Source organism: Scyliorhinus torazame, chromosome 8 (assembly GCF_047496885.1).
Source record: "Scyliorhinus torazame isolate Kashiwa2021f chromosome 8, sScyTor2.1, whole genome shotgun sequence".
Classification (NCBI taxonomy): domain Eukaryota; kingdom Metazoa; phylum Chordata; class Chondrichthyes; order Carcharhiniformes; family Scyliorhinidae; genus Scyliorhinus; species Scyliorhinus torazame.
Genome location: NC_092714.1, coordinates 25643570 through 25668790, shown reverse-complemented (window position 1 = coordinate 25668790; position 25221 = coordinate 25643570). Strand labels below are relative to the sequence as shown.

Genomic DNA, 25221 nt, shown 5'->3' with positions numbered 1-25221 from the left:
CCCCAGACACCTGCTGGGCACAATACTTGGACTGGGCTCAGGAAGCCCCCTCCCATGATCCACACGCCCACCCTCTGGCCACGGGGATGTTCCCAGTGCTGAGACCAGCTCCTGGGTGTTTGATTGTTGGCTGCTGCCTCTACGGTGTTGATGTCTCCAGTGTTTAGGCAAAGTGTCCAGGCCTCACTGTCTGATCGGGATTCCAGGCAGTAACACCCGCCGGCGATATGGCACGTCTACCCACGGGGGTCCACTTGGCAGCTGTGAAATGCACACATCACTAACATTGCCAATTCCCTATTAGCGATAGCCTTCAGCTGCATGGCCGGAGGCTGCAGTGGTCAGTGGGGTTAAAGTGGCCTGGGCCATTTTACCACAGACAGGGCTCTGTCCTGGGGTGTTCAGTGGGGCAGACAGGCAGAAGATGGAGTTGCCCCTGTTATGGGTGTATATGATCCAGGGGGCAGTGACATGTTGGACCCACAGGCGCTGAGCCCTTCACTCCCCAGCCCAGAGACGAACCCCCTCACCGATGGCGGCCGACCCCACACCCCTGACCCGCTCCCATCATCCCCTGGGTGCCCCCCACTCTCCCCGCGCACATTGGCAGCGGCCCCGGTGCCCCTGGGCTGATTGCCTGATTTCCCAGATGGCTGCTCACCTCCTCTGATCCCCACAGCGGCCATTTTGCCAGCTTTACGTTTTTATATAGGTGTGCTAAAGGGCGCCCATGTGACCACTCACTGGGGAGGCCATTGCATCGAGAGTCCTTCCCATTAATGGATGCAGATTGGCCCTAATTGGTGATTATTGGTATCTCGCCATGCCACCCCAGGATCTGGATCTCGCCAACGGGAGCGGGCCGGTTAGATCAGAAACCCATCGGCGCACAGCCCGGTTCCCGATTTCGGACTCTCGCGCGATCTAACCGGCTCCCTCGGACTCGTGTCCGGCGCAACGTGGACATTAGATTGCACCCATGAGTCCAAATTCCAAGACGGCAGTTGGGGCATTTAAATTCAATTGATTAATTAAACCTGGAATTAAAAACTCGTCTGGGTCAAATGTGTCATTTCAGGAAGGACATTTGCTGTCCTTAGTCTTACGTGACTGCAGACCAAAGGCAATGCAGTTCACTCTGAAATGGTCTACTCCGAGGAGATGATTCACCACCACCTGCTCAAGACAAATTAAAGATCAGCAATGAATGCTGTCCTTACCAGTGAACCCTGCACAAATGATACAATACTGAAGGAGTCCATTCAGCCCATCATCCTGTGCTGGTTCTTGGTTGTGTTTTCTATTTAATCCCTCGTCCCTTGTTCTTTGAGCATAGACCTGGGGCTGGATTCTCCGACCCCCCGCCAGGTCAGAGAATTGTCGGGGGGGCGGCGTGAATCCCGCCCCCACTGGCCGCCGAATTCTCTGGCACCGGAGATTCGGCAGGGGCGGGGGCGGGAATCGTGCCACGCTGGTCGGCGGCCGCTCACGGCGCCCCCCCCCCCCCGGCGATTCTCCGGCCCGCGATGGGCCGAAGTCCCGCTGGTTCTATGCCAGTCCCGCCAGCGTAAATTGAACTAGGGCCCTTACCGGCGGGACTGGCAGCGTGGGCGGGCTCCAGGGTCCAGGGGAGGCCGCGGGGCGATCTGGCCTGCGATCGGGGCCCACCGATACCGCGGGTGGGCCTGTGCCGTGGGGGCACTCTTTTTCTATGCGCGAGTCGTGTAAATTTCCGTGATGGCCGGCGCAAAGGTGAATCCCCCCTGCGCATGCGCGGACCCGTGCCGGCCGGCGGAGTCCCTTCGGCCCCGGCGCCGAAGGCCTTCCACGCCGGCCGGCGGGGCGCAGGCCACTCCAGGGCGGGCCTCGGCCCTAAAGGTGCGGAGTGGGGGCGGCCCGACGCCGGAGTGGTGCACGCCACTCCATCCCACCGGATCCCCCCGCCCCGCCGGGAACGGGGGAATCCCGCCCCAGGTATTCTTTTCCCCTTCAAGTATCCAATTCTTTTCAATGTTAGCATTGAATCTGCTTCAATCACCCTTTCAGCAGCTGCGTTTAAACCACCACAGTTTACGGTGGAAAACAATTCGGGGTTGAACTTCCTGGGTCTGATTGCCACTCCACTGCGGGTTTCCTGCCGTGGAATCCAGGCGGTCCTTTCTTGCCTGACCTTCCGACTCAAGCCGGGCAAAAACTGTGTCGGGCAATGCTCTCCTGAGGCCTTCACTCAAGGGCTGCGGAGTCAGAGGCAATGATGTCAAGCCCCCTTTTATATGTCACCAGCTGCCGTGGCGCAGGTAAGCTTAAAGGTCCAACTGGGGGGCAGGAGGTCAGTGAGGGGTGGCATGTGGGGGGGTCGGATGGTCAGCAGAGGCGGGGTCAGTGTAGAGTCGGTCGGGAGGTCAGGGGCTGAGTGTTCCGGTCTTAGATGGCCAGTCAGGGGGTAGTTGGGTGCTCAGGGAATGGGGTTTGGTTGTCAGAGAGAGGGGTGGGTAGCCAATGGGGGTGTCAGTTGGAAGGGTATGGGTGATCCGTGAGGTGCGGGTCAGGTGGTCAGTGGAAGTGTTGGTTGGTTGGTCAATGAGAAGGGTTGGGTTTTCGGGATGGGGGCCGGGTGGTCAGTTGGGGTTTGTTGGGTGGTCAGTTGCGGGGGAGGGGGATGGCTGTGGTGATGGCCAGTGGGTGAGTCACGTATTCGGGGGGAATATTGCGGTTGGGGGGGGGGGGGGGGGGGGGGGCAGGGTCAGAGAGGGTTGGGTAGTCCCATGTGGCGGGGGGAGGGTCAGTACTATAGTACAGTTGAAATTGCACTTTTGAATGGTTCCAATTGCAAGGCAATCGCCCAATGGAACTTTGAACTTCCCGGGCAATTGGTGGGGACGTCCGGAGGGGATTTGGGGGGTACCCAAAGTGCATCTTTGGGTACCCCCCAGTTGCCAGAAGCCCGGAAGGTATGAGCCAACGTTTCAATGAGGGCAGCATGGAGGTACAGTGGTCAGCACTGCTGCCTCACAGCTCCAGGGTTCAATTCCGGTTTCGGGTGACTGTCTGTGTGGAGTTTGCACGTTCTTCCCGTGTTTGTGTGGGTTTCCTCCGGGTGCTCCAGTTTCCTCCCACAGTCTAAAGATGTGTAGGTTAGGTGGATTGGGCATGATAAATTGCCCTTTAGTGTCCAAAAGGTTAGGTGGGGTTATTGGATTAAGTGGAAGGGGTGGAGGCGTGGCCTTAAGTAGGGTGCTTTTTCCAAGGGGCCTGTGCAGACTCGATGGGCCGAATTACTTCCTTCTGCACTGTAAATTCTATGATTCATCATGTCCTTTTCTGCTTCTTTTGTCAATCATTTTAATGACATGAAATAGGAAACTAACTGATTGGCAGGCATTAACAGTACACAATGCAGAATGTTAATCTACGTGCTTTGGTTAACCTGATGGCATGTTGGATTGGATTTGTTTATTGTCACGTGTACCGAGGTACAGTGAAAAGTATTTTTCTGCGAGCAGCTCAACAAATCATTAAGTCCATGGGAAGAAAAGGTAATAAAAGAAAATACATAATAGGACAACACAAGGTATACAATGTAACTACAAAAGCACTGGCATCGGATGAAGCATGTTTACCTTGTAGTACGTTTGTACGTGGTATGACATTTCCTGGATGCTGGCATTTGCACCAAGTGTCGGTTTGCTGGTTTTTGCACCAAATCGCATTGCCTCGTCTTTCATTGTACTTAAGTGCTGGCTGTAGATGCTGTCCTGGGAGTAGACCATACTTTCAATCTTGAACTGCGCCTGCAGCATCTTCTCCGCTTCACTCTCTTCCTGTCGGCTGATGGACTCAATTTTGATCTGTACACAAAGACAATAATGTGCAGTCAGACCCAAATCTTCTTTCCCACAAGGAGATGAGGAACGAGAAAAGGTGTTTGCTCGGTAAAGCTCGTGTTCTGTGGAGGTGAGAATATTTAGGAGCAGAAAATAGGGCATCTGATCTCATGTTTTGATCTCAGCCCATTTAATCTACTTCTAAAAATAAATTGCAAGTGGATGTTAGCTATTGCCATTGGTGGGTAAATGGTTTGGTGGTAAGAGGCATAGAGTAGTAAGAAAGGGGATGCATTCGCGGCAGAGCGGTTAGCACTGCTGCCTCGCAGAGCCAGGGACTCTGGTTCGATTCCAACCTCGGGTTACTGTCTGTGTGGAGTTTGCACATTCTCCCTGTGTCTGCATGGGTTTCCTCCGGGTGCTCCGGTTTCCTCCCACAGTCCAAAGATGTGCAGGTTAGATGGATTGGCCATTCCACATTTCCCCTTAGTGTCTGAAGGTTAGGTGCAGTCACGGGGATGTGACCAGTGGGGCGAGATTCTCTGGCTCTCCACGGTGTGTTTCTCTGCAGTGGGAGGCCGCCTTTTGTTGGCTCTGAATATGGCGGTCAATAAAGTCGCCTTCCTTAATCCTAATTACGTTTGCTTTTAGAGTCGCCAGGTATCTTTCGACACCGCCAAAAGGTTCAAACTCGAATACTGATCAAAGAGTCGGTACACCAGTTAGTTAGTTCAAAGTCAATGCTATTTATTTACACACACAGTTAAATATACTTATGCACGAAACTCTACAGACTAAACTATCACTACTGCTAAAGCCTATACTTAGCTTCGGGCACCCACTCAGTCAGAGGAACAATGGCCGTTGTTCGGTTCTGAGGCAGCTGGGGTCGAATTGGTAGAGGGGAACAGCTAAGGTCGTCTGTCTGGTAGCGAGCATTGACCTTGGACTTACTTGTTTCTGGTGCAGCTGGTGGACGGGTCTCTCCTCGGTGAGAGCCAAGTCCAAGAGAGCGATTCTCTCTCGGGGGCTTCCTCTTATACCCAAAGGGGCTTCGCGCTCTTTTGGGCGGGCCTTGTACTTGGCCCCAATCAATTGGGCCATTTCTTGATCATTCATATTGATCTCGTCCAATAAAGATGCCCTGATGGCTGGGTGTGTCCTAGTGGCAATTGGCCTGCTTTGTTTGTGTCTTTTCTGGCGCTGGGTGTCTGCCTTAGTATCGGTTACTTGAATGTTACTCCTTTGTTCCCGGAGATAGGCCATCAATATGCTAATAGGCCTACAGTTTTGGTCTTGTCTGGGAGCTGTGGCTCCAATATGCAGACAGGCTCTGTGCCTGCTAGTTTTCTCAGCATTGTCCATTTTTCCCTGCAATCTTTGCAAATGTCCATTTTGTATTCTGGAAGTCTCCATCCCAGATGGCTACACTGCCAACGCGAACTTCCAGTCCCACCCTTGTCAACAGGATTTCCCATTGAATCCACCCTATACTGCTGGGAAACCCACTGGGGATGCACCGTCGTCGGGACTGGAATATCCCGCTGGTGCGAACAGCCGGAAGATCTGGCCCAGGGTGCGTCCTACGTACAGGGGTCTCAGCTTTTCTCCAGACACATCTGTGACTGAGACGAAAGAAGGGAGAGGTTTATTTAAATCCCAGTTTATGGATGACACAAAGTGATGAATCACAAAACATTGTGTAGATTTGAGCAGAAAGTTTAACAGGGACTCAAACAGATTGAGTGGATCAAACTGTAACAATCTTAAACATTCACTCCCTGCGGGACTGGCATTTCAGATCTGCCGTGTTTACCATCTACAAGATGCACTGCAACAATTCACCAAGGCTCCTTAGACAGCAGCTTCCAAACCCACAAACGCTGCCACGTGGAAGGACCAGGCAAGCAGATACATGGGAACACCTCTACCCACAGCTTCCCCCCCAATCACACACCGTCCTGACTTGGAACTATATCCCCATTCCTTCAATGTCGTTGAGTTAGAATCTTGCAACTCCCTCCCTAACAGCACTGTGGCTGCACCTACACCACATGGACTGCAGCGGTTCATGAAGACGGTTCACCACCACCTTCTCAAGGGGCATTTAGGGACAGGCAATGAATGCTGGCCAAGCCAGCGATGCTGGCATTGCAAGAAATTTACAAAAGATAAAGAAAAGGTGTTAATAAGGCTAGCAGGTAGAAAGGTCGCCAGGCCCGGGTGGGATGCATCCTGGATTGCTGAGAAAGGTAAGGGAGCATATTGCAGAGCCATTGACAGACTTCTCTGAACACAGGATTAATCCCGGGGAACTGGAGGATTGCCAATGTGACGCCGTTGTTTAAGAAAGGGGCAAAGGATAACGCAGGAAACTACAGGCCTGTCAGCTTGACATCAATAGTGGGAAAACTAATGGAGGCCATAAGACGGGATGAGATAAATATACACTTAGAGAAAAATAAGTTAATACTCGACAGTCAACGTGGTTTTGTCAAGGGCCAAGTTTATTTGACGAGGTGACACAGGCAGTGGATGAAGGTAGTGCCATGATGTTGCATATTTGAACTTTCAGAAAGCATTTGATAGAGTGCCACACGGCAGGTTGGTTAGCAAATTAAAATTGTTTGGGATTGATGGGTCTTTAGCAGCATGGATTAGAAGTTGGTTAAGAGATCGGAAACAGAGGGTGGGTATAGATGGGCATTTCTCAGACTGGAGATGAGTTGAATATTCCCCAGGGCTCAGTGTTGGGATCCTTGCTTTTTCTGATTTATATAAATGATTTAGAGGTTGGTGATGCTAAGCTAGGGAGAATAGTGAATTGTGAGGGTGATGCGGAGCGACTTCAGAGGGACATTGACAAGTTGGCCAAATAGGCAGACACCTGGCAGATGAACTTCAATGCAGCGAAATATGAGGTAATGCAGTTTGGTAGAATAAACATGGGGAAACAATATAGGCTCAATGGTACAACTTTGAGGAGAGTATAGGAGCAAAGGGACCTTGGGGTTCAAGTCCATAATCCTCTGAAGGTGGCCAGGCAGGTTGAAACTATTGTAAAGAAGGCTTATAGCATTCTTTGGATTATGAATAGAGGGACGGCACGGTGGCACAGTGATTCGCACTGCTGCCTATGGCACTGAGGATCCGGGTTTGATCCTGGCCCCGGGTCACTGGCTGTGTGGAGTTTGCACATTCTCCCCGTGTCTGCGTGGGTTTCACCCCCACAACGCAAAGATGTGCAGGGTAGGTGGATTGGCCAATCTAAATTAACTCCACCAATCATTGGTCAGACCACCTTTGGAGTATTGTGTTCAGTTCTGGGCACCTGATTTAAGGAAGGATGTTAAAGTCCTGGAGAGAGTTCAGAGGAGATTTACTAGAATGACACCAGAAATGAGGAATCTTAGATACACGGAAAGATTGGTGAAATTGGGCTCATTCTCCTTGGAGTAGAGTAGATTACGAGGCGCCCTTATTGAGGTGTTCAAAATCATGAACAAATTTGACAGGGTAAGAAGGATATTCTGTTTCCACTAATTGGTATGTCAGTGACGAGGGGTCACAATTTATAAATGGTCAGCAAGAGAGCTGGGAGTGAGATGAGAAGAAACCTCTTTACTCAGAGAGTTGTTGGGGTTTGGAATGCGCTGCCTGGCAGAGAGGTGAAGGTGGATTCCACAGGAGGTTTCAAAAGAGAGCTGGATACGTGATGGATTGAGAGGGCTACAGAGATAGGACTGGGGAATGGGACTATCTAGGTTGCTCTTTTGGGAGCCGGTGCAGACACGATGGGCCCCTCGTGTGCTGTAAATAACAAATAAAAGGGTAATCAGAAAGACAAATGGTCCGTTGGCTTTAACCTCAATGTGGCTGGACTACAAAAGGGGAAGGGTTGATGCTTTGTTTCTGCAGAGATTTATCAGACCTCATCTGGATGACCTCACTCAGTTTGGGCATTGCAACTCCTAAAGGATCTATTGGCCTTGGAGGTTCAATGCAGATTCACCAAAATGATACCGAGACTTTATGGGTTGAATGATGAGGTTGGATAGTATAAACGTCGATATTCGCTTGAGCACAGAATGTTGACGGCTGATCTGTTTGAGGGTTTATAATGATAAAGTGATTTGAGGGGGTGGACACATATTTGCTGCTGGGAAGATCCACAGCGACGTTAACACTGGAACGTGGCCATTTCTGAGTGGAAGCAGGAAGCACTTTGTCACTTGAGAGGTGATAGAAGTGGGCAAGATCTGTGGAGAGAAACAGACTCTTCAGGTTCAGATAACTGGTGAAAGGTCATCTCGAACTGAAACAATAACTCTCTTTCTCTCTCCACAAGACGCTGCCTGACCTGCCGGGCATTTTCTGCTTTTATTTCCGATTGCCAGCATTTGCAGTGGAAGGTCAGAGGTCGAAACCTGGAACTTTCTCCCCATAAGACTGTTGGGTGCTGGGTCAGATGAACATTTCCAGCTCAGAATACCACGGGATATGGAGGTCGAGAACACCCACTTTGGAATTGAATAATGGGCAGGCTCAAAGGGCTGCCCGGTCGGTGCACCCATGTTCATAAGTACAAAAAAACATTAATAAGTTAGCAATAAACAGTTTGCCACTGGTAAAACCTCAATCATTGGCTACAAATAGTCAAACCTCATGTAAATGTCTTGTTATAATGATACGTTTTTACTGTACCTTGGCAGCTTTCAAAATGTTGCAAAAGGCACTGAAATGTTGCTCGGCAATAGCAATAAAAGCTGTTCTTGTAATTTCTGCAACAGGAAATCGGAGACAAAATCACATCTTCCGCTCACAGCCCGTTATCCAGTATGAGTTTTAATTTATCATGGCCAATCCACCTAACCTGCATATCTTTGGACTGTGGGAGGAAACCGGAGCACCCGGAGGAAACCCACGAACACACAGGGAGAATGTGCAGACTCCGCACAGACAGTGACCCAAGCTGGAATCGAACCTGGGACCCTGGAACTGTGAAGCAATTGTGCTATCCACAATGCTACCGTGCTGCCCCTATGGATCCTATGGATATGACTGAATTCTAGATGGTTCCTTGATGGGGACTTACAGTGAAGATTTGTCTGGTCCCCATTATGAATATTCTTGTCACTGTATTGACTCAGTGATCTTAAAATATAGAGGTTCACATTTTAATTAAGGAAGTCAGGTACCTGTGACGGTTGTCAGTTTCTGAATGGATGGTTCTTCCAACTTGACAATCTCATTCTTTACAAGTGTTTCAAATGTTTTATAGTTGACAAATCCAGGCAGTTCCCTTCCACGGTAAGATTCCTCAAAAGATAGCACTTCATCACTTAGGAAATCCTGGACTAATAAAATAAATGGGGAAAAATAACTCAGCAAAACTTCAAGGCATAGAACTGTAGAAATCTTACAATGCAGAAGGAGGCCATTCGGCCCATTGAGACTGCACCAACCCTCCGAAAGAAAGAGCACCGTACCTAAGCCCACTCCCCCACCCTCTCACCGTAACCCAACCTAACCTGCATATCTTTGGACACTAAGGGGCAAATTAGCATGGCCAATCCACATAACCTGCACATCTTTGGACTGTGGGAGGATACCACAGCACCCGGAGGAAACCCATAGCAAACACGGGGAGAAAGTGCAGACTCCACACAGTCACCTGAAGCCGAAACAGCAATGAGATAAATAACCAAATAATGTGTTTCGGTGGTGTTGGGTAAGGGACAAATGGTTTTTTTAATATATGTTTGTTGGAGTTATTTTTGCAATAATCAACACAAACAAGAGCAAAAGAAATGCAAAAAATTACAGGAAAGTTTTTTATAAAATTTCCAATTAAGGGGAAGTTTAGCGTGGCCAATCCACCTACCCTGCACATCTTTGGGTTTCGGGGTGCAGACATGGGGAGAATGTGTAAACTCCACATGACCCGGGGCAGGGATCGAACCCGGATCCTAGGCGCCATGAGGCAGTAGTGCAAACCATTGCGCCACCATACCGCCAGCAGGTTTGCTAGTTAATGGAAGCAAAGTGGAAGGAAGAGCTGTGGTGGGTTATGTGGGAGCGTGGGGAGGGGGTGGGGTTGGTTTATCTGGTTTCTTTGTTTTGAGCTTGGGCTGGGAGGGTGGGTCTGGGAGGGTGGGGCTTTCTTTGTTTGGAGTGGGGTCGGGGGAGTGGCTGATGTTGAAGGTCCCTTGTTGGAGGAGATGGCTGGAGGGGCATGGCAAGGACCATCTTGAGGCAACCTGGGCAATGTGCGAGACAGGGGCCTGGGGGAGTGGGGGGGGGGTGGGTGCGGTGTTGTGCCCCCCGACAAGATTGGAATGTTAGGGGTCTGAATGGACCAATCAAAAGGTCCCATGTTTTCGCTCATTTAACGAGCTTGAAGGCAGATGCACCTGGTGATGCAAGATCATACGAGGTTGAGGAAAGGTTGAGTGGGGCAAGTGTTCCATTTGGGTTGGATATGAAGGCGAGGGCGACTGCAGTGCGAATTAGTTTGAAGGTGGCTGACTCGGTGGCTGGTATAGTGGGGGACTCAGGAGGTAGATATTTCATGGTGAGTGGGAGATTGGAAGGGGTGCCCGTGGTGTTGGTGAATGTCTATGCTCTCAACTGGGATGATGTGGATTTTATGAAGTGGCCGTTGCAAATATTCCGGACCAAGACTTGCATCGGTTGATTAATGGGGGTGGGGGTGGATTTTAACACAGTTCTTGGTCCTATGCTGGATCGGTCATGCCTGAAGTCCATGAAGGTGTCAGCACGGGCAAAGGAATTGTTGAGGTCATGGAGCGAATGGGAGGACAGGATTTGTGGCGGTTTGGGCAACCGGGAGTGAAAGAATATTTGTTCTTCTCACATGTACATCGGGTGTATTGCTGAATCAATTTCTTTGCTATGGACAAGACGGTGTTGGCATATATAGGCAAATTCAATGATGCAAGATGATGTCAGTGTCGATATGCGCAATCTTCTTGGAGATCCTCTCCACGTTGAGCCAGCAGTTTGCGGTGTCTATATATGTGTTTGTGGAATCCACTTCTTCATTCATCTGAGGAAGGAGCAGCGCTCCGAGAGCTAGCGATTCGAAACAAACCTGTTGGACTTCAACCTGGTGTTGTAAGACTTCTTACTGTGCTCACCCCAGTCCAACGCTGGCATGCCCAGATCTTTAAGGAGTGATGGACGTCAGTGGAGTTTGGGGGGTGGGGGGGTTACAGGGGAAGGGTTTTTCTTCAGGGATAACATTGTCTTATATTCTAAGTATAAAGTGGAGCATGTGGGATGTTAAGAGGGTTGGAGGGATTTGTGTTGAATTATGACAAGTGTATAAAGATAATAGTTTCCTGTGTTTTATATGTAAATTGAAAATGTCTTGAATAAAAATATATTTTTTAAAACCTTCCTGAGTTTCAAAGGAGTAAACGACTCATGGAGCCAAGAGAAAGGGGCGGGATTCTCTGGTCCGTCAGCCGCGTTTTCCGGTGTGGGATTTTTCGTTCCTGCAACCGGCCATTGGATTTCCCCATTCCCACCCCACACCGTCTGGAAACCCTGGGCGTAAGTGTGCTGCCAGCGGACAGGAGGATCCCGCTGACGGAGAATTCCGCTGTAGTTCTCCAGCAGGTACCACCTCGTGCTGTCTTCCCTTACATCGCGCCACCGGAAGTCGGGGTAAGGGACAAATGTTGGCCAGGATATTGGTACGGTTCTGCTGCTCTTAATCACAGAACAACATGGGATTTTTTCCATCCAGCTGAACTGGATAGGCCATTGATTTAACACCTGACCCAACAGACAGCACCTTCGACAGTATTACTGAATCTAACAACTTCCTAACCCAGACATAGGGAAGGCATTAGCACTGAGCTATACTGATACAGCCACGTACCATCAGACTGAAATGTTGTGACTTGATTCACTGATAAATTTCTATGTGCAAGAAAATAGTTTCAATGTTGTGTATTGAGGAATACCATTGCACAATATTCTGAATTATATGATATCAGTGGAATAGAATCTATTGTTTGACCAACTCACAAAATCCATTCTTCTGCCACAGTGGTTACCACTGTAGCTTCACAGTCCTAGGGACCTTGGTTCGATTCCCGGCTTGGGTCACTGTCTGTGCAGAGGCTGCACATTCTCCCCGTGTCTGCGTGGGTTTCCCCAGGGTGCTCCGGTTTCCTCCCACAAGTCCCAAAAGACATGCTTGTTAGGTGAATTGGACATTCTGAATTCTCCTTCCGTGTACGCCAGAGTGTGGCGACGAGGGTATTTTCACAGTAACTTCATTGAAGTGTTAATGTAAGCCTACTTGTGACAATAATAAAGATTATTTTATTGTTTCGTTCTTATGTGAATTCTGGCCTTCCCATTGACTCTGTGCTAGTTTAGTGCCTGAGGTGAAAAGCTTTCTGCTCCCATTTTCAGGTGCAAAACTTTTCAATGCTCCTTCGATCTTGCTCCTGGATGGTTCACAGCAGTGTCTAGGGGATTATTCTTTCAATCCTGGAGAATCCAGGAGAATGCTGGAATGTTGGTAACGTTAGATGCCAGGGAATGGCAGTGGGAGAATGCTGCTGCATGTCATCCCATTAGATGATTACTCAAGGTCATCGTTGAAGACTACCACATTTTATAAATAGGAAGAGCAGGGGCAAAATTGCAGGGCGGGACTAAAATGTATCAATTTGTCTGGAGGCCTTCTGGTCCTTTTCTGGCATTTTACCTGTGGATTTGGGACAGTTTGGGTCAAGAATGTCTTTGCTACATTTTCTGTCTCCTTTCTCTTGTTCCAGAGATAAGCAACTGGTTTAGATTAGCAAGTGCGTGAGCACATGAGCATAATAAAGAACTTAGCATGACACAGATTTACATATAAATTTGTGTCCCTCAGGGTGTCCCCAAGGGGTAGGGAGGGCTGGCCTCCATCTTCAACGCCGCCTCCAGATACACCCTCAGTCAGAAAGCTAGATCACACTGCCAGACTTTCAGGAAGACACGGGGAGTCCACACCAAGTTATATCAACAGAAACAAAGGTTTATTTACAAGGTTTTGGTACACTGCTCCTGGGAATACCACCCGGGTCTGAGCAGGACAGTACCGAACTGCCCGACCGTATATACAATGGCAATTAGGGATAGGGTTCCACCTCAACCTTAGCTGAGAAGACCGTATTCTACAAGGGACACGGGAAATATAATTGTTCCCACCCTGCAAATCCAGTGCAGTGCAGGTTATGACACATACAGTCTAATTTAATAAGGTAGCTCAAATGATTCATACTCACAGTTTGATACATTCTTGTCCAGAAATGAATTCCAATCTGTAAACTCTTTTCGGACTTTGGTGATGTACCTCTTCCCACTTAAGATATTCTGAGGTTCTTCCCCAGTGGTCAAGCTTCTTGTGTGATTGCAGAACTTATTGATTTTCTGCAATCAATTGAAGTATTGGAAAATTACCATTGTGAGAACACAGGAAAACATCACACAGGGAACAACCATTATACCATAAAGCTTTGTTCTGCCACAGACCATGTATAATCAACTCCATCTGCCCACTCAAACTCCCAAAGGAACTATCTTCAAAATATCCCCTCCCTCGCAGGCAAAGTTCCACAATCGTGTCCAGTCTTACATCTCACTTCATAGGAATCCGAAAGCTCGCCACCACTGAGGTTTTTCTCAGGTCATGTCTGCATTGTTATTGTTCTGTTTGACTGTCAAAATGGACTCAGGCAATTGAGATGAATCCAGGCCTTTCTTCATTTAGCAATTACTAAACGTCTATGCCTCCATAATCCTAGCTGTTGTAATAAGGGTGTCTTGCTGAAGACGTTTTGAGACTTGTATGTTTAAACATGGACCCTTTATTGGCAGTCTTTAACTATTTGCAGGTCCAAGGGTTGGTCATGCATGGAGCTGTTGTCTCCTTGCCCGCTGCCTTCAGAGTATGCTGTCTAGACTTTTATCTCCCCAGAGTGCCTTACCATGTGATTGTATACATCATACCGTGGTCAGTGCTATTTTCCTGTCCTATTTTAACCCTTGCTCTGCTGAGCACTTTTGCGTTACAATGCATGCAGGCATATAACATAACATCCCCCTTTCTTCTCCAAAGAAAGCCTTCCTCCCGTCTACAGAATGTTACAATATGAAAATCGCTTATTGTCACAAGTAGGCTTCAAATGAAGTTACTGTGAAAATCCCCTAGTCGCCACATTCCGGCGCCTGTTCGGGGAGGCTGGTACGGGAATTGAACCCGCGCTGCTGGCCTGCCTTGGTCTGCTTTAAAAGCCAGCGATTTAGCCCTGTGCTTCAGTGTCTGATTTACAGTTTCCAATCTTATTTCTGTCTTTTCTTTCACTCCGCAACAGAACTTTGTCCTTTTCCTTCGTTTTGGTTTGGCTGTTTGCCAGGTCTGTCCCTGTGAAGTGTTGACTTGTTTCAGTTCTGTAATTGTGCTTCTTTATCCACTCGCAGTTTGGAAAGTTTGAGGGGTTTTCCTTTCAGTGCCTCCTCTTTGCCATTCAGCTGTTCCTTCAGCTCTCCAGTCCGTTCCTTATAACCCACCGGCTTCCTCCTGGAATACGGAACATTGCCGAGTTTTCTCTGCCAACCGGTTTGTCAGTTTGCTCAGAGTGATGTTAAATTCATTTTCCTTCTCTTCACAATTTTCTAGAAGGATAACTTTTGTCCGGAGGGATTCTTCCAGCAGTAAAGGTCTTTCAACAGGTTTTCCTTTACTTTGCAAAGTTTGCTGCCTTCATCGTGAAGTTTCCTATAATTAAGTAGGGGCTGGTTTAGCAAGGGGCGGGTTTAGCACAGGGCTAAAGAGCTGGCTTTTAAAGCAGACCAAGGCAGGCCAGCAGCACGGTTCAATTCCAGTACCAGTCTCCCCGAACAGGCGCCGGAATGTGGCGACTAGGGACTTTTCCCAGTATCTTCATTTGAATCCTACTTGTGACAAAAAGTGATTTTCATTTCATTTTTTCATTTCAAGCAGAGTCATCTGAAGTGACTTCTGCTGTGCTTCCATTCTGCTGCTAAAACAGTCTGCATTTCTTCATGGTGCTGAATGATCAAGCATTCCTTTTGCATCTGATCTTGAAAGACAATCAACTGTTCATTGTACAGTTTCTTCTCTCGTTGCCCTCTCTCTGGGAGAGATAACTCCCAAAATGGGAGTTATGTACAGGCCTCCTAACAGTGGTCAGGACCAGGGGCACAAAATGCACCACGAAATAGAAAGGGCATGTCAGAAAGGCAAGGTCACAGTGATCATGGGGGACTTCAATATGCAGGTGGACTGGGTAAATAATGTTGCCAGTGGACCCAAAGAAAGGGAATTCATTGAATGTTTACAGGAGGGCTTTTTGGAACAGCTTGTGATGGAGCCCACAAGGGAACAGGCCATTCTGGACTTAGTGTTATGTAATGAGCCAGACTTGATAAAAGATCTTAAAGTAAGGGAACACTTAGGAGGCAGTGATCATAATATGGTAGAATTCAGTCTGCAATTTGAAAGAAAGAAGGTAGAATCAGATGTAAAGGTGTTACAGTTAAATAAAGGTAACTACAGGGGCATGAGGGAGGAACTGACGAAAATTGACTGGGAGCAGAGCCTAGTGGGAAAGACAGTAGAACTGCAATGGCAGGAGTTTCTGGGAGTAATTGAGGACACAGTACAGAGGTTCATCCCAAAGAAAAGAAAGGTTATCGGAGGGGGGATTAGGCAGCCATGGCTGACAAGGGAAGTCAGGGAATGCATCAAAACAAAAGAGAAAGCCTATAATGTGGCAAAGAGTAGTGGGAAGTCAGAAGATTGGGAAGGCTACAAAAACAAACAGAGGATAACAAAGAGAGAAATAAGGAAGGAGAGGATCAAATATGAAGGTAGGCTAGCCAGTAACATTAGGAATGATAGTAAAAGTTTCTTTAAATACATTAAAAATAAACGGGAGGCAAAAGTAGACATTGGGCCGCTCCAAAATGACGCTGGTAATCTAGTGATGGGAGACAAGGAAATAGCTGAGGAACTAAATAAGTACTTTGCGTCAGTCTTCACAGTAGAAGACATGAGTAATATCCCAACAATTCAGGAGAATCAGGGGGCAGAGTTGAATATGGTAGCCACCACAAAGGAGAAAGTGCTAGAGAAACTAAGAGGTCTAAAAATTGATAAATCTCCGGACCCAGATGGGCTACATCCTAGAGTTCTAAAGGAGATAGCTGAAGAAATAGTGGAGGCGTTAGTTATGATCTTTGAAAAGTCACTGGAGTCAGGGAAAGTCCCAGAGGATTGGAAAATTGTTGTTGTAACCGCCCTGTTCAAGAAGGGAACAAGGAAAAAGATGGAAAATTATCGGCCAATTAGCCTAACCTCGGTTGTTGGCAAGATTCTAGAATCCATCGTTAAGGATGAGAGTTCTAAATTCTTGGAAGTGCAGGGTCGGATTAGGACAAGTCAGCATGGATTTAGTAAGGGGAGGTCGTGCCTGACAAACCTGTTAGAGTTCTTTGAAGAGATGACAAATAGGTTAGACCAAGGAGAGCCAATGGATGTTATCTATCTTGACTTCCAAAAGGCCTTTGATAAGGTGCCTCACGGGAGACTGCTGAGTAAAATAAGGGCCCATGGTATTTGAGGCAAGGTACTAACATGGATTGACGATTGGCTGTCAGGCAGAAGGCAGAGAGTTGGGATAAAAGGTTATTTTTCGGAATGGCAACCGGTGACGAGTGGTGTCCCGCAGGGTTCAGTGTTGGGGCCACAGCTGTTCTCTTTATATATTAACGATCTAGATGACGGGACTGGGGGCATTCTGGCTAAGTTTGCCGATGATACAAAGATAGGTGGAGGGGCAGGGAGTATTGAGGAGGTGGGGAGGCTGCAGAAAGATTTAGACAGTTTAGGAGAGTGGTCCAAGAAATGGCTGATGAAATTCAACGTGGGCAAGTGCGAGGTCTTGCACTTTGGAAAGAAGAATAGAGGCATGGACTATTTTCTAAACGGTGACAAAATTCATAATGCTGAAGTGCAAAGGGACTTGGGAGTCCTAGTCCAGGATTCTCTAAAGGTAAACTTGCAGGTTGAGTCCGTAATTAAAAAAGCAAATGCAATGTTGTCATTTATCGCAAGAGGCTTGGAATATAAAAGCAGGGATGTACTTCTGAAGCTTTATAAAGCACTAGTTAGGTCCCATTTAGAATACTGTGAGCAATTTTGGGCCCCACACCTCAGGAAGGACATACTGGCACTGGAGCGGGTCCAGCGGAGATTCACACGGATGATGTCAGGAATGGTAGGCCTAACATACGATGAACATCTGAGGATCCTGGGATTATATTCATTGGAGTTTAGGAGGTTGAGGGGAGATCTAATAGAAACTTACAAGATAATGAATGGCTTAGATAGGGTGGACGTAGGGAAGTTGTTTCCATTAGCAGGAGAGACTAGGACCTGGGGGCACAGCCTTAGAATAAAAGGGAGTCACTTTAGAACAGAGATGAGGAGAAATTTCTTCAGCCAGAGTGGTGGGACTGTGGAATTCATTGCCACAGAGAGCAGTGGAGGCCGGGACGTTGAGTGTTTTTAAGACAGACGTTGATAAATTCTTGATTTCTCAAGGAATTAAGGGCTATGGAGAGAGAGCGGGTAAATGGAGTTGAAATCAGCCATGATTGAATGGTGGAGTGGACTCGATGGGCCGAATGGCCTTACTTCCGCTCCTATGTCTTATGGTCTTATGGTCTCTTGCTAGCCTTGGCAGAGTTAGCTACTCACTGGGGTCGCTTGTTACCCTTGGTAGAGTTAGCCTCACACTGGGGTCACTTGTTGTCCTTGGCAGAGTTAGCCTCTCTCTCTGGAGTCTCTTGTTACCCTCTCTGGGCTCTTTTGTTGCCTTTGGCAGAGTTCGTCTCTCTCTGGAATCTCTTGTTGCCCTTGGAGTGAAATGAACTGGAGCTTGGCGAGTGAACACTTATTGTGAACAAAATTGCCTTTCGATTGTAACACCAACCGTATGGAACCCATTTAACACACTGCATGACTCTCTACTCCAGTGAATTCAACTTCACTTGTCCACTGAGGACGGGCGATAATGTTACGGAAAATAGAATTTAAATCCAGTTGTTGAAATGGCCTTACCTCGATCATAAACATCACCTTCTCATCGTAGGCGATGGGGACTCCGCTGCTGTAGATTTTCAGATGTTGCATTGTGTTGCTCAGCTTCATTTCAACATCCTTCCTTAACTGCGGCAGTGATCTCTTGCAAAGATAAATCAGATCATTTTTAGCAACAGGCCAAGTTGATTAAGCGTGTAGACCTGGCCATTTTGATGAGACCTTACCCCCATTGACCCACTTTCCTTTCCAGATTCCTCGAACTCTTGTCCTCAAAGAAATGCAAAGGAAAGATTTGCTTATCGCGACCTGAGGGAAACCTCAAAATATTTAGAAAGCTGGTGAGGTATTTTTGAAGTCTGGCCACTGTTACAATTTTGGGGATGCAGCAGGATCACTGCGTAGGGCAAGGCCCCACAACGGGCCACATGATAATCTGTTGAGATATTCTTTATGGGCAGAGGACTCCAGCTCATCTCCGGAATACAGCCATGGAATCTTTAATGCTTATCTCAATGGGCAGACAGAACATCAGTAATAACTGAGAAGATGGCACCTTCAACAGCGAGCACTTCCTCAGAACTGCATCAGAGATTTTTTTGCGCTCAAATCTCTGAAGTGGGCCTTGGAGCCACAACCTTTGAACTTGTAAAACCATAAGACGTAGAGCAGAAGTAGGTCTCTTGGTCCATCCAATCTGCTCCGCCATTCAATTAGATCCTGGCTGATCTATAAAACTCAACAGCAATAGTGCTACCACAAAGCCTCAGCTGACCATTTGCGTCCATTTATAGTGTCTCATTTGATGGCCTTTCCTCGTAACTTATTCTTCAACTTGTCTTTCAATGAAAAAGTCCCCTTTCACTCCTAAACGTTTTCACTATTAAATTGTGTCCCCTTGTATTCAACTAACGTTCATAGCCCAGGAAATAGATTTTGAAAATGAATGCTCGAGCAGAAGGTTTTCCCCCATGTGCTGCATTCTGGGATCTCGAGCCTGGAGGTCAGAACTCCCAGTATGATATTATTGTGTGGAAAATCCCATGGAATCTCCAAAACATGCTTGAATCAAACAAAACCCTCTCTGGGAATACTAACTTGTAGGAGTCCCCCCTCTGAACCCTGGGTAAGAAAGAGGAAACATGACAATCCAGATATCAAAGAGATTATAGATCGTATAACAAAATATAACTTACGATGATGTGATTGACAAGTTCTGTTGTTAGTCTACTAGCTAAACACGGGATGCTAGCCTTCCCCTCATCCAGAAGCTGCCTAAATAGTCAATTCAAAAAAAATGCCAGTGTGTTGGGATTGATGTATTGTGAACAAATAACAAAACGCTTAGTCGAGGAAACAGAATTTATAAAAATATTTTAACAGGTATCGTTGTTTTCAAATTCCTCCATGGCTTCATCCCTCCCTATCTCTGATAACCCTCTGAAATCTTTGCATTCCTTACATTCTGGTCGCTGGCGCATCTCAAATTTTAATCGCTACATCATTGCCAACCTCTGACCTGTCCTTCCCATTTGAAGTTGTTCCTTAAAACCTACTGACCAAGCTTTTGGTCATATTGTCCTAAAATGAACTGAATAGTTCAGGTCACAATCCCAATGTTGTCTTCAATTTTGTGTTGTGACCTCGTAAGTGGCCTTGACGGCGCCTGGAGTCCCGTCCAGTTTTCGATGGGGACTGGATCCCAGCACTGGAGGTTTGGTCAGTGCTGGCCGTTGGTCTCTTTTTGCAGGGTAGGTGCTGCTACGGGGCCAGTAGCAGGAGTGGCAGCATCGCCACAGAGTAGGGGAGCGGCTGACATTGTACCAGGTAGAACTTAAATGGAGACATCAGTCTTCATGCAGTAACTGCAATGGCATACCTCCTGCTTGGAGAGACCTGAGCAGTACACCTTACTGCTGACAGATTAGAAAACGGCCTCAAATATTTCATTCCTCTGAACCCATTGTTGTGATCTTGACACAGCGGGGTACTCTGTGCCATCAGGAAAGTTTCAATCTATTGGCAGAAAAGGGATTGATTGCCCTATTAAGTTGCCTAATTGGTTACCTACAGCTGCCAGGAAGGCTGAATGCCTTCCTCCAGGAAAAGTGCACGGATACAGGAATATGTCATGGAGTCGGTCCAATGTGATTTCATCAAAATTTCCATGCTCACCCCCCTGCCCCCCCCCCCCCCCCCCCCCGCCCCCCCCCCCGCCTCCAACATCCTGCCTCCAAAGCTGTCTCCCCATGGGGCTGGGAAGAGCATAAGACATAGAAGCAGAATTAGGCCACTCAGCCCATTGAGTCTGCTCCGCATTCAATCAAGGCTGATATTTTCTCATCCCCATTCTCCTGCCTTCTCCCCATAACCCCTGATCACCTTTTAATCGAGAACCTATCTATCTCTGTCTTAAAGACACTCAGTAATTTGGCATCCACAGCCTTCTGCGGCAAAGAGTTCCACAGATTCACCACCCTCTGGCTGAAGAAATTCCTCCTCATTTCTCATTCATCCCGATTTCTCCGTATGTGACTCAACACCAAATTTTGTTTGATATTGGAAATAAAAACAGCAAGTGCCGTTTTCTATCATCAGTCTGACTGATAATCTGATGAACATTTTGAAATGAAGATTACAATGATAATGAAAGGTTATAGAGATGGAATGCTTCCAAATTCAATGCGTGATGCACCCTAATGACCATATGGAAATTTTTAAATTGCATGTGCCTCATTGTCAATCCACCGATTATTGGTGATACTTTTCGAATACTCTTGACACTTGCTTCAAAGTATGTCATTAGCACACTTCACCAACAACAAAATGTGCGATCTTTGGCTAAATCTGTACAGATGTTTGGATACATATTAAAATACTTAAATAAAAACAGACCATGTGGTGACATGGGTCATAGGTAAGTCTAGGGACAAAGGTTGACGAGTTAAAAAGGAAAATGAGAGGAAAATAATTGGAAGAAAGTCCTCACACATTACCTAAACTGTTCATGGTCTTCAAAAAATGCCTTCTCTTTTGTGATTGCATCATCCAGTGTCAATTTGTCATTGATGTCCTTTTGCCCACGGCACTTGACAATCATGTAACCTTTCCTCAGCTCCACTACAATGTTTCGTACAATGTCGACCACATTTTCCTCTGTTCCTTTATCGACCAGGTCAGGTTTCGTTAAAATGCCTTCAGGTTTAAAATAAAGGCAAAATAAATTGGACTCGGTTGTGCCATTTCTTTTCAAACAGTTCAGAATTGCATTGAATTCGCTGAGATGGGAACTAGCTGAGAGTGGGAATTCGCTGAGACAGGAAATTCGCTGAGACTGGGAATTCGCTGAGACTGGGAATTCGCTGTGAGTGGGAATTCGCTGAGACTGGGAATTGGCTGAGTGGGAATTCGCTGAGAATGGGAATTTGCTGAGAGTGAGAACTAGCTGAGAGTGGGAACTAGCTGAGAGTGGGAATTCGCTGAGAGTGGGAATTCGCTGAGAATGAGAATTCGCTGAGAGTGGGAACTAGCTGAGAGTGGGAATTCGCTGAGAGTGGGAATTCGCTGAGACTGGGAATTCGCTGTGAGTGGGAATTCGCTGAGACTGGGTATTCGCTGAGTGGGAATTCGCTGAGAGTGGGAACTCGCTGAGAGTGGGAATTCGCTGAGAGTGGGAATTCGCTGGGACTGGGAATTCGCTGTGCATGGGAATTTGCTGAGACTGGGAATTCGCTGAGTGGGAATTCGCGGAGAGTGGGAATTGGCTTAGAGTGGGAACTAGCTGAGAGTGGGAATTCGCTGAGTGGGAATTCGCTGAGAGTGGGAATTCATTGTGAGTGGGAATTCGCTGAGAGTGGGGATTTGCAAAGAGTGGGAATTCGCTGAGAGGGGGAATTCGCTGAGTGGGAACTAGCTGAGAGTGGGAATTCGCTGTGAGTGGGAATTCGCTGAGAGTGGGAATTCATTGTGAGTGGGAATTCGCTGAGAGTGGGGATTTGCAAAGAGTGGGAATTCGCTGAGAGGGGGAATTCGCTGAGTGGGAACTAGCTGAGAGTGGGAATTCGCTGTGAGTGGGAATTCACTGAGAGTGGGAATTCGCTGAGACTGGGAATTTGCCGTGAGTGGGAATTCGCTGAGAGTGGGAATTCTCTGTGAGTGGGAATTCGCTGAGACTGGGAATTGGCTGAGACTGGGAATTCGCTGAGAGTGGGAATTAGCTGAGAGTGGGAATTCGCTGAGAGTGGGAATTCACTGTGAGTGGGAACTCGCTGAGAGTGGGAATTCGCTGAGAGTGGGAACTAGCTGAGAGTGGGAACTATCTGAGACTGGGAATTCTCTGTGAGTGGGAATTCGCTGAGAGTGGGAATTCGCTGTGAGTGGGAATTCGCTGTGAGTGGGAATTCGCTGAGAGGTGGAAATAGCTGAGAGTGGGAACTGGGTGAGAGTGGGAATTCGCTGACAGTGGGAACTAGGTGACAGTGGGAATTCGCTGTGAGAGGGAACTCATTGAGAGTGGGAACTAGCTGAGAGTGGGAACTAGCTGAGAGTGGGAATTCGCTGAGAGTGGGAATTCACTGAGAGTGCGAATTCGCTGAGAGTGGGAATTCACTGAGAGTGGGAAATGGCTGAGAGTGGGAATTCGCTGAGAGTGGGAATTCGCTGAGAGTGGGAACTAGCTGAGAGTGGGAATTCGCTGAGAGTGGGAATTCACTGAGAGTGCGAATTCGCTGAGAGTGGGAATTCACTGAGAGTGGGAAATGGCTGAGAGTGGGAATTCGCTGAGAGTGGGAATTCGCTGAGAGTGGGAACTAGCTGAGAGTGGGAATTCGCTGTGAGTGGGAACTAGCTGGGAGTGGGAATTCGCTGAGACTGGGAATTCACTGAGTGGGAATTCGCTGTGAGTGGGAATTCGCTTAGTGGGAATTCGCTGTGAGTGGGAATTCACTGAGTGGAAATTCGCTGAGACTGGGAATTCACTGAGTGGGAATTCGCTGTGAGTGGGAATTCGCTGAGTGGGAATTCCCTGAGAGTGGGAACTCCCTGAGAGTGGGAATTCACTGAGTGGGAATTTAGTGATCAAGGTATTAGGTGAGAGGGAATGTGGGGGGAGAAGAATTCGCTAAGTGGGAATTCGCTGAGTGGGTATTTGGTGAGAGAGGGAATTTGGTGAGAGCGGGAATTCGCTGAGTGGGAATTCACTGAGAGTGGGAATTTGGTGAGAGTGGGAATTCACTGAGAGTGTGAACTAGCTGAGAGTGGGAATTCACTGAGAGTGGGAATTCACTGAGAGTGGGAATTCGCTGCGAGTGGGAACTCGCTGAGAGTGGGAATTCGCTGAGAGTGGGAACTAGCTGAGAGTGGGAACTAGCTGAGGTTGGGAATTCTCTGAGAGTGGGAGTTCGCTGAGAGTGGGAATTCACTGAGAGTGGGAATTCACTGTGAGTGGGAATTCACTGAGTGTGGGAATTAGCTATGAGTGGGAATTCGCTGAGTGGGAATGCGCTGAGAGTGGGAATTCGCTGAGAGATGGAAATAGCTGAGAGTGGGAACTAGCTGAGAGTGGTAACTAGCTGAGAGTGGGAATTCGCTGAGAGTGGGAACTAGGTGACAGTGGGAATTCGCTGTGAGAGGGAATTCGCTGAGAGTGGGAACTAGCTGAGAGTGGGAATTCGCTGTGAGTGGGAATTCGCTGAGTGGGAATTCGCTGTGAGTGGGAATTCGCTGAGTGGGAATGCGCTGAGAGTGGGAATTCACTGATAGATGGAAATAGCTGAGAGTGGGAACTAGCTGAGAGTGGTAACTAGCTGAGAGTGGGAATTCGCAGACAGTGGGAACTAGGTGACCGTGGGAATTCGCTGTGAGAGGGAATTCTCTGAGAGTGGGAACTAGCTGAGAGTGGGAATTCGCTGAGTGGGAATTCGCTGAGAGTGGGAATTCACTGAAAGTGGGAATTCACTGAGATTGGGAAATGGCTGAGAGTGGGAATTCGCTGTAAGTGGGAATTCGCTGGGAGTGGGGACGAGCTGAGAGTGGGAATTCGCTGAGAGTGGGAATTTGCTGAGAGTGCTAACTAGCTGAGTGTGGGAATTCGATGAGACTGGGAATTCACTGAGTAGGAATTCGTTGAGAGTGGGAATTCGCTGAGTGGGAATTCACTGAGAGTGGGAATTCACTGAGTGGGAATTCGCTGAGTGGGAATTCGCTGAGTGAGAATTTAGTGAGAGAGGAATTTGGTGAGAGGGAATGTGGGGAGAGAGGAATTCGCTGAGAGTGGGAATTCGCTGAGTGGAAATTTAGTGAGAGTGGGAATTTGGTGAGAGTGGGAATTTGGTAAGAGTGGGAATTTGGTGAGAGTGGGAATTCGCTGAGAGTGGAAATTCACTGAGAGTTGGAATTCGCTGAGTGGGAATTCACCGAGAGTGGGAATTCATTGAGTGGGAATTCGCTGAGTGGGAATTTAGTGAGAGAGGAATTTGGTGAGAGCGAATGTGGGGAGAGAGGAATTTGCTGAGTGGGAATTGGCTGAGTGGGAATTTGGTGAGAGCGGGAATTCGCTGAGTGGCAATTCACAGAAAGTGGGAATTTTGTGAGAGTGGGAATTCGCTGAGTTGGAATTCGCTGAGTGGGAATTCGCTGAGTGGGAATTCGCTGAAAGTCGGAATTCGCTGAGTGGGAATTCGCTGAGTGGGAATTTGGTGAGAGTGGGAATTCGCTGAGTGGGAATTCGCTTAGTGGGAATTCGCTGACTGGGAATTCGCTGAGAGTGGGAATTTGCTGAGACTGGGAATTTGGTGAGAGTGGGAATTCACTGAGTGGGAAGTCGCTGAGAGTAGGAATTCGCTGAGAGATGGAAATAGCTGAGAGTGGGAACTAGCTGAGAGTGGGAATACTCTTAGAGTGGGAATTCGCTGATAGTGGGAACTAGATGAGAGTGGGAATTCGCCGTGAGAGGGAATTCGCTGAGAGCAGGAACTAGCTGAGAGTGGGAAATGGCTGTGAGTGGGAATTCGCTGTAAGTGGGAATGTGCTGAGAGTGGGAACTAGCTGAGAGTGGGAATTCGCTGAGAGTCTGAATTCGCTGAGAGTGGGAATTTGCTGAGAGTGGGAACCAGCTGAGAGTGGGAATTCGCAGACACTGGGAATTCACTGAGTGGGAATTCGCTGAGAGTGGGAATTCACTGAGTGGGAATTCACTGAGAGTCGGAATTCACTGAGTGGGAATTTGCTGAGTAGGAATTTAGTGAG

The 25221-nt window shown here is 47.7% G+C and overlaps 1 protein-coding gene across 3 annotated transcripts in view; it reads right to left on the bottom strand.

The window, feature by feature from the left end:
* LOC140427689 (interferon-induced GTP-binding protein Mx3-like) overlaps positions 1–25221 on the bottom strand; it is an 82208-nt gene that overhangs the window by 5684 nt on the left and 51303 nt on the right. For all 3 annotated transcript variants that reach the window (XM_072513190.1, XM_072513191.1, XM_072513189.1), the window contains 7 exons: positions 20973–21171; positions 19173–19251; positions 17998–18120; positions 13136–13280; positions 9023–9181; positions 8529–8605; positions 3621–3848 (listed from right to left, as the gene is read on the bottom strand). In XM_072513190.1, coding sequence (XP_072369291.1) covers positions 3621–3848; positions 8529–8605; positions 9023–9181; positions 13136–13280; positions 17998–18120; positions 19173–19251; positions 20973–21171 — 1010 coding nt within the window. The remainder of the gene's footprint in view (positions 1–3620; positions 3849–8528; positions 8606–9022; positions 9182–13135; positions 13281–17997; positions 18121–19172; positions 19252–20972; positions 21172–25221) is intronic.